The sequence below is a fragment of the Leucoraja erinacea genome, chromosome 2 (assembly GCF_028641065.1).
Source record: "Leucoraja erinacea ecotype New England chromosome 2, Leri_hhj_1, whole genome shotgun sequence".
NCBI lineage: Eukaryota > Metazoa > Chordata > Chondrichthyes > Rajiformes > Rajidae > Leucoraja > Leucoraja erinaceus.
The window spans coordinates 73,048,996-73,065,922 of record NC_073378.1 but is presented as its reverse complement, the minus strand read 5'-3'; the positions used below and the strand labels follow the sequence as shown (position 1 = coordinate 73,065,922).

General features: G+C 41.3%; 1 protein-coding gene across 2 annotated transcripts in view; it reads right to left on the bottom strand.

The window, feature by feature from the left end:
* Nucleotides 1-16,927, bottom strand: part of LOC129711039 (cadherin-20-like) — a 204,560-nt gene that overhangs the window by 59,757 nt on the left and 127,876 nt on the right. The window contains exon 2 of one of the 2 annotated variants that reach the window (XM_055658392.1): nucleotides 1,401-1,842. In XM_055658392.1, coding sequence (XP_055514367.1) covers nucleotides 1,401-1,604 — 204 coding nt within the window. In that variant the 5' untranslated portion in view covers nucleotides 1,605-1,842. Of the gene's footprint in view, nucleotides 1-1,400; nucleotides 2,596-16,927 lie in introns of those variants that run through there. The other variant, XM_055658400.1, reaches the window with a different exon arrangement.

The window sequence follows — 16,927 nt, the reverse complement described above, 5'->3', positions numbered from 1 at the left end:
AAAGCAAGCATACTGTAGGCTTCTTTACCACTCTATCTACATGTGTTGCCACTTTCAGGTGTTATGGACTTGAACCCAAGATCCCAGTGTACATTAAAACTGTTAAGGGTCATGCCATTAATTGTATATTTTCTCTTTACATTTGATCTCCCAAAGTGCAGCACCTCACACTTGATCGAATTAAACCCCATTTGTCATTTCACCACCTATTTCTGTAGCTGATAAATATCCTGCTATTTATCTTGACAGGCTTCCTCACAGTTAGTGACCCACAGCAATCTTCAGATTCAATTTTAATTGTCATTGTCAGTGTACAGTACAGAGACAACGAAATGCATTTAGCATCTCCCTTGAAGAGCGACATAGCAAACGAATTGAATTTAAAAAAAAAATAAGAAGGGGGGGGGGGGGGGGTGGGGTGATTGGCAGTCACCGAGGTACGTTGTTTAGTAGAGTGACAGCCGCCGGAAAGAAGCTGTTCCTCGACCTGCTGGTTCGGCAACAGAGAGACCTGTAGCGCCTCCCGGATGGTAGGAGGGTAAACAGTCCATGGTTGGGGTGAGAGCAGTAGAGAGATCTTGGTGTCATCTGTAAACTTACTAACTAACTAACCCATCTATATTTATATCATTTTAATAAATCACTAACAGCATAGGTTCCAGCACAGATCCCTGTAGAACTCCACTGGTCACAGACTTCCAGCCTGAATATTGTTTCTGAATCTGTCTGATGTTAAAAGACAATTAACACTATCAAAACTATTAAAAATAAACTATTTGAAAATGTCAAAAGTTATTTTATTAAAGATATAAAATAACATAACATCCAGAATCACTTGTTAAAATGAACAAGATTTGGTAAAACTCAAATAATTGAAAGAGATCTGAACATTCAAACACTTCAGTATCTTATGGGCACCAGTGGAGAGAGCGTGTGCATCAGTACTTCCACCACCTCTCCAGTACAGGTTGTCTAAATGGATTCCCATTACAACAGTTGTTAAGTTGCCACAGCTATGCACTCCTACATTGAATTTCACTGGTGTCAAGGTGCGGTTTTGTGAAAAACACCTAATTCAGCTGCCAAAAATTTCAAGATTTCTGCATTTGCGTGACAATCCAAAAGCAACTGCTGACTAGCTAAATTGTGCATGCCTTTGCATTCCACACTTTAACACCCGTACCCGGCAGCAGGGAAGTCTGAAAATGATGGAGGTCAAATGGTGATGCCATCCATGTCATTGCCTTTCTGGATGATAAGAGATGGACTCATTATCTGCAACTATGTCACTTACAGCAGAAAGAAAATGTCCGTTGTGCAGAGAACAACTTTCTGGGAAGTTAAAGTAGTTAACGGAGTTTAACATTACAGTTTTCAATATGTACTTTTATTGTTCTTACCTTGCCAACGTACAATGGTTCTGTTCCAGTGTATTCTTCTAACACAAAAAACTGGTTCCATACCCAACCTCTCTTCACACGATGATGCAGCAATTTATCGTGTTGGCTATACTCCATCTCATATGCTAGCTGCACCTTCAGTACTTGCACTAAATCAACTAGACACAGAAATAGGCATGACCCCTGGAAATACTTATAGCCCATTATATTGCAAATGAACACAGCCGATCGTTATAAGAATTAACGTGAGTGAATAATAAAAGGGAAAGGGCTGAGACTTTGCAAACTGTTTTTGGAAAGTAGGTGTGACAGTCTTTGGTCAGATATCTTTATCGAGTTTTAGGATGAGGTGGTTGATATCAGAATAGAAATTTTCAATTGATTGCCAGGAAAATAAAGGCTTCCCTCCAACGAATTCTGGAAATCTTCATCGGTTTCAGACCTGCAACAAAACCAGAAAAGAGGTTTCAAGAATCTGTTGGGAAAATGAAGAAAGGCAAACATGTATCCTAAACAATACACTGCATATATGCTGGAGAACAGAAAGGCATTAGAAGTGACTGTGTTTTTAATCTATCTACCTCACTTATAAAATAATAGCGTCACGGTGTATGTTACTGGGCTAGTTCGCACTAAATGCCAGCCAGTAATTCCACAGAGAATTGCCAACTACCTACTGTAAGTCATGTGTGCCTCTCCATTCCAGACCTCTGCACCTGTGCTCTGCAGCAGGGAAATCCAAAAATGCTGGAAGTCGGATGGTGGCATCCTCCGTCATTGTCTTTCTGGATGATAAGAGACTAGTTCATTGTCTGTGGGTTTAACATTACCCATTTGAATCTGTTATCACCTTCTGACATATATGGCTCAGTTCAGACACAAAAGCCCCATCCCAAACCTGTAGAAAGGGGTCCCGACCCAAAAAGTCACCCATCCATGTTCTCCAGGGATGCTGCCTGATCTGCTGAGGTACTCGAGAACTCTGTGTTTTTTTATTTTCCCATCCCCGACCTCTCTTGTAATTCCACTGGACTCAGACCTAAGTGCATGATTGGTTCTGCAATGCACTGAATAATATAGACAATAGACAATCGGTGCAGGAGTAGGCCATTCAGCCCTTCGAGCCAGCACCGCCATTCAATGTGATCATGGCTGAGCATCCCCAATCAGTACCCCATTCCTGCCTTCTCCCCATATCCCCTGACTCTGCTATCTATAAGAGCCCTATCTAGCTCTCTCTTGAAAGTATCCAGAGAACCGGCCTCCACTGCCCTCTGAGGCTGAGAATTCTACAAACTCACAACTCTCTGTGTGAAAAAGTGTTTCCTCATCTCCGTTCTAAATGGCTTCCCCTTATTCTTAAACTGTGGCCCTTGGTTCTGGACTCCCCCAACATCGGGAACATATTTCCTGCCTTGTCCAAACCCTTAATAATCTTATACGTTTCAATAAGATTCCTTTCATCCTTCTAAATTCCAGAGTGTACAAGCCCAGCCGCTCCATTCTCTCAGCATATGACTGTCCCGCCATCCCGGGAATTAACCTTCTAAATCTATGCTGCACTCCCTCAATAGCAAGAATGTCCTTCCTCAAATTATGTCTTGATACACTTTTTCTACCCTAACCATTACAAACATAGATAAATATATTGGACAATTTTAACACTGTTTACTGTCAGAAGCCCATCAGCCCAGTTAGGAATCTTGGTTGGCATTGATGAGTTAGGCCAAAGGGTCTGTTTCCATGTTTTCTAGATCTATAACTCGATGATTCCATCAGGGTAGTCCATAGGCATTGGTACCTGCTGTCCATGGCATGGATGATGTTCATGGACTGAACCAGCTTACCAATGGACAACAGCACTGAGGTCAAGAGCATATTTCATGCTGTACAGCCATGACATTTATTGTTGCCATAAAAAGCATGCGGTTCAGCCATAAAAACATAAAAGACAAACATGAGGCACAGGCCGTGTTGAGCACAATCAAACAAATTGTGCTCAACATGGCTTGTGCCTTCCGCATACCTTAGTAGATTTAAGTTAGAAGTTCTTTAATCGTTCATTATAAGAACAGCTGGAAACCATAAGATTGAATAAATCGCACCTTCAAAACTAAAAAATAATAAGATTATTTTACTGGGTTTTTTTTAACACATCTTAATGCATTTTACAAATATTGACAATTTGTAAATGACATCACAATCGTAATGCAGGAATTGCAACAGCCTGCATGAACACAGGCATAACTATCCTTTTTTCAGAAGGCTAAATATCAGCCAAGAACACAGCTTCAATATGAATGATTGAATGAATGAATGATACTTTATTATCTCATGCTACGTCACAGTAAAATTCTTAGTTTTGCATACCAGACACAAAGTTGCAAAGTGTACAATAAATAGCCATGGTACTTTCTAGAGCTACTTGAGAGGGCAGATGGGCCTGCAGTTTAACTTCTCGTCCAAAAGATTCCTTCTTGGACAGTGCAGGGTCCCTCTCAGAAATGTGTTGGTGTGAGTTAATTTCTGCAGGGAGAAGGAAATCCAACAACATTTCTGACTCAGAAGCAAAATGTTATCTATTGGCCATGGCTGGTACCTTCATTGGAAGGACGATACTTTGCTGGCTACTATTCTGCATTCTTTAGAGCATTTGCTTATTTTGTTTGCCTATTCTTATTCCCAGTTCTTCTATTGGGGAAGGAAGCACTTCATTTTGATACTCTGGCAATTTTCTTTGCAATTGAGAAGCTGTTCAAGCTTGAGTGAATAACAGTGATCGTTTACATGAATAAATAGAATGCCTTGATCCCTTTGATAGAGTACCCCATTAATTCCTTGGGCACTTAGACAGAACCTGCAAGAGGAGGAAGTCTCACTTTCAAAATCACTTTCACAAAGACAAGAAATTACAAAGATTTATGAATGTACTATTTTTTTTTTTTAACCAGCATTATTCGATGAGAATTGCTTTAAAAGATTAACTTAAGGTTAGATGGAGCTTAATTAACATACATATTTAATGATACTGCTGAATTATGAGGTTAATGACTGTAGCAGTGCTAATGTTTCCCCGTTCCCTTTGTTCGTTGAGGTCAGTAATCACGAGCAATATAATCACTGTTTAAGGAAAGAACACTTATGGTGTTGCTCGTGTGTGCTGTAGTTCTGAATATCTTTTTTTGTGTGATTAAATATTGTTTACCTGTTTACAAGTCAGTTATTCGTTTTTTTTCTGAACATTTTGACTCAGCCGTTATACCTCACAATCAAATTACCCCAAAAGTTTCAGTGGGTAACAGACATTCATCAACCCAGTTTTTGAAGGACAGGAGACAATTGTGACCTTGGTAAGTGCCACAGTAGGAAAAGCCAACACTGCCCAGTGAGAGTATTTGAGAGTAGAAATGTGTGTGCAGTAGACTCCAAATTTGTGTTTGTTCCTCCTCTATAGATGAAATACTTCACTAATTGAGGTTATGCCCCAGGGTTAATAATGCAGTGGGATAGATTATTGATCCAGAGATGTATGTTCCATTCTCACCGCCGTAGCTGGGCAAATTAAGTAGTTAAAGGAGTCTAGGTTATTTAAACAAAATCTAATGTCAGTAATGGTGATCAGTGAGTTACAAATATAAATCCAGTTCACAATTCACCTTTTGGAATGAAAGTTGTGAGTCTTGCTGAGTGGCATAAGTGACTCAGATCAATGTGGTCCGTTTGAATTGGCCATTACACTTCCTCCACCCTGATTCTCAACATCGTTCTCCTTAGGGTTGCAAGCACAGACCCCTGCTCTAGTCCCAGTGTATCCATGTCCATGTGGAAAGTACAGGACAAACTTTTCTTTATGACAAACAATTTTTATGTTTGGCGATCATACCGGTGTTGTCAGCTGGATCAACATTAATGATGAATCTTAGTAGAGGAAAGAGTTTGGGAGCCTTTTGTCATGGAGTCAGCAGAACAACCTAAGCCATTAACATCAGCAAGACAAAAGAGTTGGATGTTGACCTGTGAAAGCAGAGTCTGCGAACCTGTCCTCATCAATGTTGTAGAGATGGTCGACAGCCTCAAGTTTCTTGGCATCCATATCACCAGCAACCTAATCTGGTCCCTTCTTGCTGAAGTGGTAATCAAAAATGCACGTCAGTGCTTTCTTATGTGTCTGAGAAGATTTAACATGAAAATGAAGATTGTCTCGAACTTCTACAGATGTGCTGTAGAAAGTAATTTGACGGGATGCATCCCAGCCTGAACATGCAGAAAATGGTGATCAGCTCAGTCCATCATGGTCTTGTCGCTTACTTCCAGTCAGTCCATCATCATGGTACAGAGTATCAAGAAGTCTTGAAGAATCGTCAAGGATGCCTGCCACCATGGCTATTCCCGTTTCTCTCCACTACTTTCTGGGAGAAGATACAGGTGCTTAAAACCTGGATGTCTGGTCTTAAGAACAGCTTCCTGAACCATTACCTCTTTCACACATTCTTCATGGAGATACTGCCACCTATATCTCTTAACGTCACCTCATTCAGTTATTCTATTATTACACCTTTTTTTCCCCACACTGCTTCAGATTGCATTACTATCTTTGCACCAGTCTGCCACTTTGCATTATTTGCTGTATTTAATGTTGTATCTATTATTACCATTTTCTATTTACTCCCCAAGCTCCGTGTGACGAGGAATCTCATTGTACCCTGGTCTATATGACAAAAATCGAATCGTAATTGACTTATAACTGCCCCCAAAATTGCCTTGCAAGCCACTTAGTCAAGGGTGATTGTGAAGAGCAGAAAATGCCCACAGCACCATGTCTGTGAATGAATGTAAGAAAATACCTTGTCTTTTAAAAAACAGATAGCAAGTAATAACATAATGAGGTTAATCTTATCTTCACATTGCCTTCTCAGGATTATCCTATGCCATTTATGACTATTAAGAGAATTGAGGCAATGGTTAAGGCAATTCAGAGCACATAGGTTTGAACAAGATGTTTCAACAAAATTCCTTTCATTGAGGTGTAATAGATTTCCTATTGCTTAAAAGCTATTTAAAATACATTGAGGTGCTAGATCTGCCCAGCTAGAAATGTCCTAATTTGTTTTGGCCACTCTGTTAAACGAGTAGAGATTCTTGGACAAACTGATGAAGGAGTAGAACCCCCCACTAAAAGTATCTCAGCAGTTCTGAGAATTAAAAAAAAAATCGACAGTGATAGATTATAGCCCCTTGCATACACAACTGTGAGGTAATGGCACATGAAGGGAATACTTTGTCATTTAAAGAATCAGCCGAAAATGATGACTCGACTGTTTTGGAACATTAAACGTTGAAACACTGCAATATGTATTTTGATGCTTCACATGACCCAAGTTTAATTTTGAGAAATAGTGTGAATTGATCAAACAGTGGAAAGTTATGCTTAAAAAATGATTATTAGAGTATTTGAAAGCTAGAGCTAAACAGCACAGAAACAGGCCATTTGGCTCAACTTGCTCAGGCTGGCTAAAAATGCCTAAGGTAGGCACAAAAAGCTGGACTAACTCAGCGGGTCATGCAGAATCTCTGAAGAAAAGGAATAGGTGATGTTTTGGGTCAAGACTGAGCTTAGTCCCACTTGTATATGCCTGACCCATAACTTTACTATCCATGGACTTTTTCATTTCATGATTACCCTCAATTCCCATAAACATATCGATTGTGGCCATAAATATACCCAACAAACTATTAACTACAGAAACAAAGAAGTGCAGATGATGGTTTACAAAAAAAAGAGACATAAGGTGCTAAGGTAACGCAGCAGATCAGGCAGCATCTCTGGAGAACATGGATAGGTAATGTTTTGGGTCAGGACCTCCTTCAGACCAACCTGAAGCGCACCTATTCATGTTCTCCAGAGATGTTGTCTGACCCGCTGTGTTACTTCAGCACTTTGTGTCTATCATGGTCACTAATATCATGGTCATTAAAGAAATTTAAACTGGTAATTGCAATATCTCTGAGGTATTCCAAAGCTTTAAAGCCACTTACAAGCACTAAAGCCACTCAAGCAAATCCATGTTTCCTCATTTTCGACCAAAATGGCCAATGCTTTATCCTGAGACAATGGACACTAACTCTGTCACGTTAGCATTAATCCTGTCAGTGCCTCTCGGGATTTTGTATGTCCCAATTAAATCTCCGCATATCGTTCTAAAGTCTAGAGACAGACGGTCTACTTGATCTCTCTTCAACTATAGCTCCCTTGCCTCAGGGACCCACACAGAACTGATTCCAAGCAATTCCATCCTCTTTTAGGTACAAAGAACAAAACTGCAAACAATATTCCAATTGTGTCCTAACCAAAGCTCAAAACAATTTCAGAAAGATTTCCCTTCTCTTCTATTGCAATCTCCTTGTAATGAATATTAAATAAGGCAGTAATGAAGGGAAATGGAACAGAAGATGTTATCAAAGAGTTGCTCTGGTTTAATGGCTTCTGCTTCCAATTTGAACTAATGGTGGAAAATCTACACCTCATAAATAAGCTGGAGTTCGGTTCCTACCTAAATGAGTGCAGCTCCTGTAATGTGCAGAGTATTTCATAAGCTGCGGACCAGATTCAGATCAAACAGAGCCTCTCTGATTTCATTGACTGGTTTATTTGGAAATGCACTTTTTCTGGGCAGCTATCAGTACAACAACATCATCAACAAGTTGGATTTAAATGCTTCTCAATGCAGTAAAAGTATCCCAAGCTTTGTCCACAGTAACCATATATATATTACTAAAACTGTGTTCTTGACCGGTTTCGGCTTTCTGTGCTGCAGTTTCCGAGTGTATGCCACCACCTACGGCCGTCATTTTTGGCCACCTCGCTAAGAGCCCCCCTCCGCCATACCCTTAATTTGGTTTGAAAATGAAAATATGGTTAAAGGTAAAAAAAAAAGCACTGCCTGCAAATAGTTGTTTGGGTTTGGGTTGAAGTAAAAAGGCACTCTCCCCCCCCCCCCCCTCCCCTCCCCCCCCCCCCCCCCCTCTCCCTCCCTCCCCCCTCCCCTCCCCCCCCCCCCCCCCCCCCTCCCCCCCCTCTCCCCCCTCCCCTCCCCTCCCCCCCCCCCCCCCCCCCCCTCTCCTCCCCCCCCCCCCCCCTCCCCCCCTCTCCCCCCCCCCCCCCTCTCCCCCCCCTCTATCCCCCCCCTCTATCCCCCCCCCCTCTATCCCCCCTCCTCTCTATCCCCCCCCCTCTCTCTCCCCCCCCCTCCCCCCTCCATTAGCGTGAGTGCGGGGGGAGGGGGGGGTAGTTAGTGTGTGATGCTGCATGCGCCTCCCCCCCCACAACCACACGTTGGGGGAACAGACGGGTCTGCACTTGGTCTAGTATCAAATAAAATTTGACACAGAACCACATAAAGAGAATGAAGTGGAAGAGGTAGTGAGGCAAATAAACTGCATTTGCTATTATCTTCTGTACAATCTGTACATTTTCTTGGTAGGTTATCAAATCTGATATATTTTTCTGACTGTGATTTAAATTGAATTCTATGAAACAAAGAGGATAGAGACCTGAAAGCAAATGATGGAACTTCGAATGATTTACATAATACATTTTACAACCACTTAACTTCTAAAAGCCTGATTTCATCGCAGGTACAGTTTAGCATTTCCTTTTGAAATGTGTTCAGCAAACTTTTTCTTTGGAAAGGAGGAGAACATTTTTTGTTAACAAGCAATTAACCACACAGCACGATGCATTTCAGTTTGATTTAGGGATGGCTCTGTGTGTAAACAACCAAGAAATGGTTCAATGAATACTTTTTCTTGAAAGCAACATGATTTGAAGTACAGCATTCAGGGACAATTCACTATTTCTTTTCTGAAAGATTGCACCAATATTTCATTATCGCTAAAGGATGCCAACAGTTACAGATTGTGAAAATTAACATATTTCTCCTTCAGCATCTCTCTAACCTGACGGCAATACTGATCTCAAGAAGGACATGTTTTCTCAATGGTTGAGGGTCTTTTGTTAAGATCAATTCAAAGTAACCTGGGACCTCAGTTAGTTCGGGCATAATCTTTCTTCTGCTTTTGGATGTTGCTCTATTCAATGAAGCTTATTATTCATTCAGCAGGCATAAAACATCCTCTATCTACATGGCCTTGGGTTTGAATAGCTTTTGTGCAGCAAACCACAGTTGGGTCAATTGGTTATTACTGTGTGTATAAGACAGTGATCCGCACGATGACTCATGGTAGTAAAAGAAACCAAGGCAAACCCCATCTCAGCAGAACATCCTCCTCGGTTTATAAACGGGAAAGAACTTTATCTTCCCCTTTACTGAAGAATATGGATGAAAGCACAGCCCCTTTGTCAATGGATGAGTTGTTACAACTGCCTATTATTCACTGACTTTTAATACACAATCCTGGCATCTTCTGAGTGCCACTTTTGTGCTCTGCTTGATTATGGGTTTGATCTCCTTACCCATGTCTTGCTTTATAAGAAATGCTCTGTCAGCACAAAGCAAAAAATAACTGAGCCCACCACCCCAGCCATTACTCAGTTAGTTGCACTCTTTAGCAGGATTTAAGAAATGCTCGATAACCTTGAACACAAATATTTTGGCAGACATTCTTTGTAGTGCAAAAATGCTGTATTTTGAATTTTTATATTCAAATAGTTTACAATGATCAACGATTCTATAGCATGACAGAAACACAGAAACATAGAAACATAGAAATTAGGTGCAGGAGTAGGCCATTCGGCCCTTCGAGCCTGCACCGCCATTCGATAGGATCATGGCTGATCATCCAACTCAGTATCCCATCCCTGCCTTCTCTCCATACCCCCTGACCCCTTTAGCCACAAGGGCTACATCTAACTCCCTCTTAAATATAGCCAATGAACTGGCCTCAACTACCTTCTGTGGCAGAGAATTCCACAGATTCCGCACTCTCTGTGTAAAAAATGATTTTCTCATCTCGGTCCTAAAAGACTTCCCTCTTATCCTTAAACTGTGACCCCCTAGTTCTGGACTTCTCTAACATCGGGAATAATCTTCCTGCATCTAGCCTGTCCAACCCTTTAAGAAATTTGTAAGTTTCTATAAGATCCCCCCTCAATCTTCTAAATTCTAGCGATGTACAAGCCGAGTCTATCCAGTCTTTCTTCATATGAAAGTCCTGCCATCCCAGGAATCAGTCTGGTGAACCTTCTCTGCACTCCCTCTATGGCAAGAATGTCTTTCCTCAGATTAAGAGACCAAAACTGTACGCAATACTCCAGGTGTGGTCTCACCAAGACCCTGTACAACTGCAGTAGAACCTCCCTGCTCTTATACTCAAATCCTTTTGCTATGAATGCTAACATATCATTAGCTTTCTTCACGATTCATGATAATGAATAATCAAATGTATATGCGTGATTCTCATCTCCTGGGGTTAGTCCTTGGAGGTAACTATAATAGGATAGTTAATCACCCGGCAGGCAGAGGACTAGGCATATTGGAACCATAGGTCTAAAATTCCCCAAGAAAACAAAGGCAACACTTGCTCAGTACACGTAAACTTAGTGCAAAAACTAACTCAGCAATGTTTGGTCAAGGATACTCCATAAACTGGCAATCACCTCAAGCTGTTGATTAATTCACAAGGCTTTATTAGTAACCTCGGGAAAGTGTGCACTTAAACTCCCTTTATGATTCACACAATACTCCATTTGTGCCATAAAAACAAATATACTGTAAAAGTTAGGATTTTTAATGATGATGTTTCAATTTTTGCAATGTTACAACCTTGAGGTTCAGAGCGGGGACAATAAGAAATGTATGGTCTTTTGTTTTCTACAGTCCCTTAGTGGTTAAATTAGCATAAGTTGCAAAAATCCGGTATGCATTAATGGCGTAGAAATAGAGATGGTTGAAAGCTTCACGTTCCTTGGAGTAAATATCAGCAGCGATTTGTTCTGGACCACTCGTATTGAAGCAATGGCCAAGAAAGCACACCATCGCCTCTATTTGTTTAGAAGGCTTAGGTTATTCACGTTATTCCCTTTATCATGTATCTCTGCACTGGGGATGGCTCGATTGTAATCAGGTATTGTCTTTCCGCTGGCCAGCATGCAACAAAAGCTTTTCACTGTACCTTGGTATACATAACAATAAACTAAACTAAACTAGTGTAGAGTTATCTAGAGATCCAGACTAATGATTTGGAGATGCTAACTTGAGTTGCATCTTAGTGATTATGGAATTTAAATGCAAATAAAATAATTTGGAATGTACAAAGCAAATATTAGTGATCAATAAACTATTAGTTATTTTTAAGAGCCACCTGATTGGTATACTTAATGAAGAAACTCTGCCATTTTTATAGTGTATGGTCTTGACCATGGCTGGGCGGGAGACTATACAGAATGGAGCCGTTGGAGTCAAAACGGTAGGAGGAGGGGTGGAAGGACGTTCCCCCATAACGGCAAGTTTTAAGCCTGGACCTGCAGGTAAGTGATACTGCGGTCTTTATTGTATCCATACTGTTCTACAGGTGGGGAAACATGCACAAGGCAAAGAAGTCGACCAGAGCTGCGACAAAGCTGGCAGAGGAAAACCGCGGAGTTGCGGACGCCAGCAGCGACCGGCGGCACAGGAATCACCCGTAAGGGAACAGCTGTGCCCGACTTCGCCTCCGCACCAGCCAGATTAAACACTGCGTCTGGGCGGGAAGGCAAGAAGAAAACCAAAAGAGTCATTGACTGATGAGTCCGACTTTGCGCAGCCGCGAGCGGCCGGCGACTGTGAGCGCTGGAGCCGGTTGGAGCGGCTTATGGAGCAAAAGCTCCAACATGACAGACTCCGGGAGATGGAGCCTAGTCACAGTGGGGATATAAAAAACTCCCACAGCAGCACCTTACGTAGGGCTGCACAGTGCATCTCCCTCATCAGAGGGGAGTACTGGGGGTCAATTCTGGGCAGACCCTGAAGAGGGGTTTGACGAACAAAACTACAAGTGTGCAGGGGGTGCAGGAAGGCTGGAACGGGAGTCAGAAGGCAGGATGTTTAGCTAAGACGCTGTGGCATTATTCTGCAATACGGAGTATGAGATTAATAGTCTCAGGAGAACGCCATCCGCCCAGCTTTAAACCCTAAGTTTGCAGAGCTGTGCAGACCTGGAGGGATTAAACCACCAATATTACTACTTGGGGGCAACCTGTCAAAACAGGTAAAAGAGCTCAATAATGAGGCCAATACCCTGGGGCTCATAAAGGTGGCAACAGGCAGGATCTCCTACACACGACAACAGCACCTCCATGCACCCACCAGCAGGAAGACACACAGAAGCTGGTGAAAGCTCAAAGGCCGGGCTACAGGACAGAGGTCTTTTAGGCCTGGCCCAGACCGGCCTTCCTGGAAGACGTGCAACCCCAAATCCCAAATCCAAAAACCGACTACACAACCTCTACAGCGACTGCAAGGAAGAAAACAAACTTTCCACTGGTCACCATGGAAGTAGGGCGGTCTGGACTCTTCCAAAAAAAAAAAACAGGAGGTGTAAATAACACAAATTGGTGTGTAGATTACATTTTCTTGGGAGGCATGGAGTGCAATAACTACTAACACTTATTTTCTACCTAGTGTTCAGGGATATACAATTGAATTTGTGCAAAAGATTCCCGGTTCAGCATGTACCGAACTGAATGTTCATGCCATCACGATAAGAAAAACTGGAAGTGCATGCTGAACTGGAGAGGCTAGATGCTAGGGAATCATGGGGAAATCCCAACATGACTCTTTGGAATTCATGTCAATATCTTTAGAAAAAAACAAAAAGATGTGGTTACCAATCATTCAGGTCTGACAAACCTGAATACATTGTGCAGTAAATTCATTCGAAATTGGAAACCTTTGTTATTGCCAAACAATTGATCCATAGGCTACTTTATGAATTGCATCCATTAAAAGATGCTTACTATACGGTGTCTAGGCGGAAGGATTATAGATGTTATTAATTCTAAGCTAACACCTTCCACCACTAAGAACTACTTGGGGTTCACCTTTGACTTAGTCTACATGTGGGTAACTTATCAAAGGAAGGTACAGACTTAACTGAGGCCAACAACCTCATTGACATCAGTAAACCACCTATTTGACTGGTAGCAAGGGTAATTGGCAATACTGTGGCCTTTCCAGCCTCACTGTTTGACCTTTGTATTACCAATAATTACAAGGACAAAGGTATAAGCACTTAAAATCAATACTGGTCATGTGTAGAGACCAATGAGGCTATCAATCTAAGCAATCACGGAATTACAATGATATGGGAAATATTGGGCTTTGTTCAAACCCTATCATTGTCAGCAACCATTCAGTGGTGCTACAAATTGATGCCAGTGTTCATGGTTGGCGTATTACTAACCCCATCTCTAGTTGTGGATATAGATGGGATGCACAAGAAGCATCATTGCTTCAGATACATGTCATAAACTACTTGGAAATGTTGGTTGCGTTCTATGGACTAAAATCATACTGTTCAGAAATGCATCACCTGCATGTTAGACTACAGATTGATAACACCATCATGGTGACATATACTAACTACATGGGTGGAATCAAATCGGTATCATGTGATAATCCGGCTAACACAATTTGGCAATGGTGTATTCAGAAAAACATTTGAATATCAGCTAGTTACCTACCAGGTAACTTCAAATTTAGTGGCAGACACCAGGTCACGCAAATTCATGACAAACATCGAATGGATGTTGGACCACAAAGTGTTTGCTGATATTGTAGCATGATATGAAACACCAGAGATTGATCTATTGCATCTTGGCTTAATCACCAGTTGCCTATCTGTGTTTCTTGAGAATCAGATTGGGGCATCAGCGATGGATGCCTTCTCACTGCATTGGAGGTAAGGGGGAATTGGTCTTTCTATGCATTCCCTCCTTTCTGCCCCATCAGTCGGGTATTACGCAAAATACAACTAAACATGGCTCTCCGTTCCGAAATAATCAGATTGTTGGTTCATCCCGTAACGGGCGGGAAAAATCATCCCTACCATAATGGGACAAATGTGTTCGTCAGCAGAATCTTAAGTAACCATTTCCGGACCTGGGACTAACGAACCGAACAATGAACATATACAGTGGCTCACAGGCAGTCCACGAAGAAACTATATCGGGTCCACATCAGGAAGTGGGAAATATTGTTCTAGAAACAACATCACTACTGTACGACGAACAAAACGTCTGTTCTGGAATTCCTGGCAGGCCTCCATTATGATGAGGGGCTCACTTACAGTGCCATTAATGGCGCCAGAAGTGCCCTTTCAGCATATCTATGGCGAGGATCAGAGTGTCATTCTGTTGGGACTCACCCCCTGGTAACCAAACTTATGAGGGGAATTTTTTAATAACAATCCCCCAAGAACCAGGTACTCTCAAATATGGGATGTGAGTATTGTCCTAATGTTGCTAAGGAACTAGTCTCCAGCAACAGCTCTGTCCCTGCAAAAACTGACGCATAAAACAGTCATGCTGATGGCTTTGGTCACAGCACAAAGGGTACAGTCTTTACATAAGTTAAGGCTGGACAATATGACTCTTCAACAAGAAATATAACTCTTCATGTTCTCGAATTAGTCAAACAGAACAGACCGGGATCATCAGGCCTCAAAATAGAATTTAGGACTTACCCTATAGATGATCGTCTCTGTATAATAAGACATTCATTGTTATATATGGAGAACACCAAAAACATCAGAGGCTATGAGATGGCACTACTAATCAGCCACAAGCAACCCCACAAAAAAGTGTCGGTTCAAACTATTTCCAGATGGCTGAAACAGGTTTTAACAACAGCTGGAGTGGATACTAACATATTCAAATCTCATTCCACCAGGGCTGCAGCTACATCAGCAGCTATGGAGTTGGACGTACCGATGGACCAAATCCTGGAGACAGCAGGATGGTCAAGGGAAAAAACGTTCCAACAATTCTACCATAAACCAGTGGTTAAACCTGGAACTTTTGCAGAATCAATTTTAAGTTCTGTAATATGATTCACCCCATGAAATTGGGGCTATAATTTGTTGTTAATAACTTTATCATGGATTTCAATGTCGGATTCATGTTTAAACACTTTAACATAATTCCTCCCTTAGTCAATTAAGGCAGATGTGATGCATGGACTCGTTTCCACGGCATGAAATCACAGAGCTTTGAAATCTTCACGTAGTCACTCACGTGACTCCGAAGTAAAATAGTAAGATTAAACGAGAACTTACCAGTTCGAAGTTTGATCGTTATTTTATGAGGAGTACGTTGAGGGAATACGTGCCCTCCGCTCCCACCCTTGATCATATACTCAACTGGTATCTTCTTCTCTAATCTTACTATGTTTAGTCATTACAGAGATCTGTGATTTCACACCGCTGCATTGTAGAATGACACACATGCATCCTGGCAGGGTTCTTCACGTATTCTCTCAACGTACTCCTCATAAAATAATGATCAAACTTCAAACTGGTAAGTTCTCGTTTAATCTTACTATTTCTTTTCAGAGATTGCCTAATTTCCTTTCTGTATATATATTCTTTTCTCTCCCTTAATACAATCCTTCTTTCCTTCTCATCTCTTTTTTACAGCTAATTTGCACTAATTCACTTTTCTCCTTTACCTTCTAAATCATTCTGCATCTGTGAATCAGATGATGCACATTAAGATTTTGTGGCCTTATTTCTTACAAGCCCAGGCATTGCTTTTCTTGTGAGATGTTGCTATGAAACTCACTCTACTCTCTCAACTGGCTACACACAATCTCACGCTGCCACATTCAAGAGCAGGGAAGTGAGCCATAATATCCTGCCCTATATGTAGCCCAGAATTTACATATCTAAAACAGATTCTGTGGTTTGTTCTCAATACTGTTTGCAAGTGCCTGTACAAATTAGCTACCACATCCCCTGTGTTTTTATTGAGTTATAACTGTGTGTGCACTTCAAATGTACTTCAACAGCTGTGCAGTACTTTCAGATTTTCTGAAATGCAAGCCTTTCTCTTATTCCCTTTATTTGCTTTTTTTAAATGGAAGTGTTTACCCTTTTAACACAAACAGGTTAATAAATGCCAGCAATAATGAGCAGAGGACGTTTTAACTTATTTGATTATTTCATCTAGAGTAGCAATTTCCAACCATGGGGATTATTTTTAAATGCTGAGTTAGGCTGCTCATTTCAGCAATCCGCAACTGCAGAGGAGTCATCTGCACTCCTTGAACACAAGAGGGTGCCAACTTGCCTTTCTCTTAAATATAAATCCCTTACACAATATATTCACGAACCCTCAGCAATATTTTACTATAAAACTTTCTGGTTGGTTTCTTCGGATGTAAAACATATGTTTCTTCCTTGCCATTTTCAGGGACTGTCAATTTTTAAATCATTTAATGTGTTTGAAGAGCATAATTTGGATTTGATACGATTTTGCAATTAAGTGGTGTAAACAAACAAATATTATACAATTATTGTAATAACTGGAATGA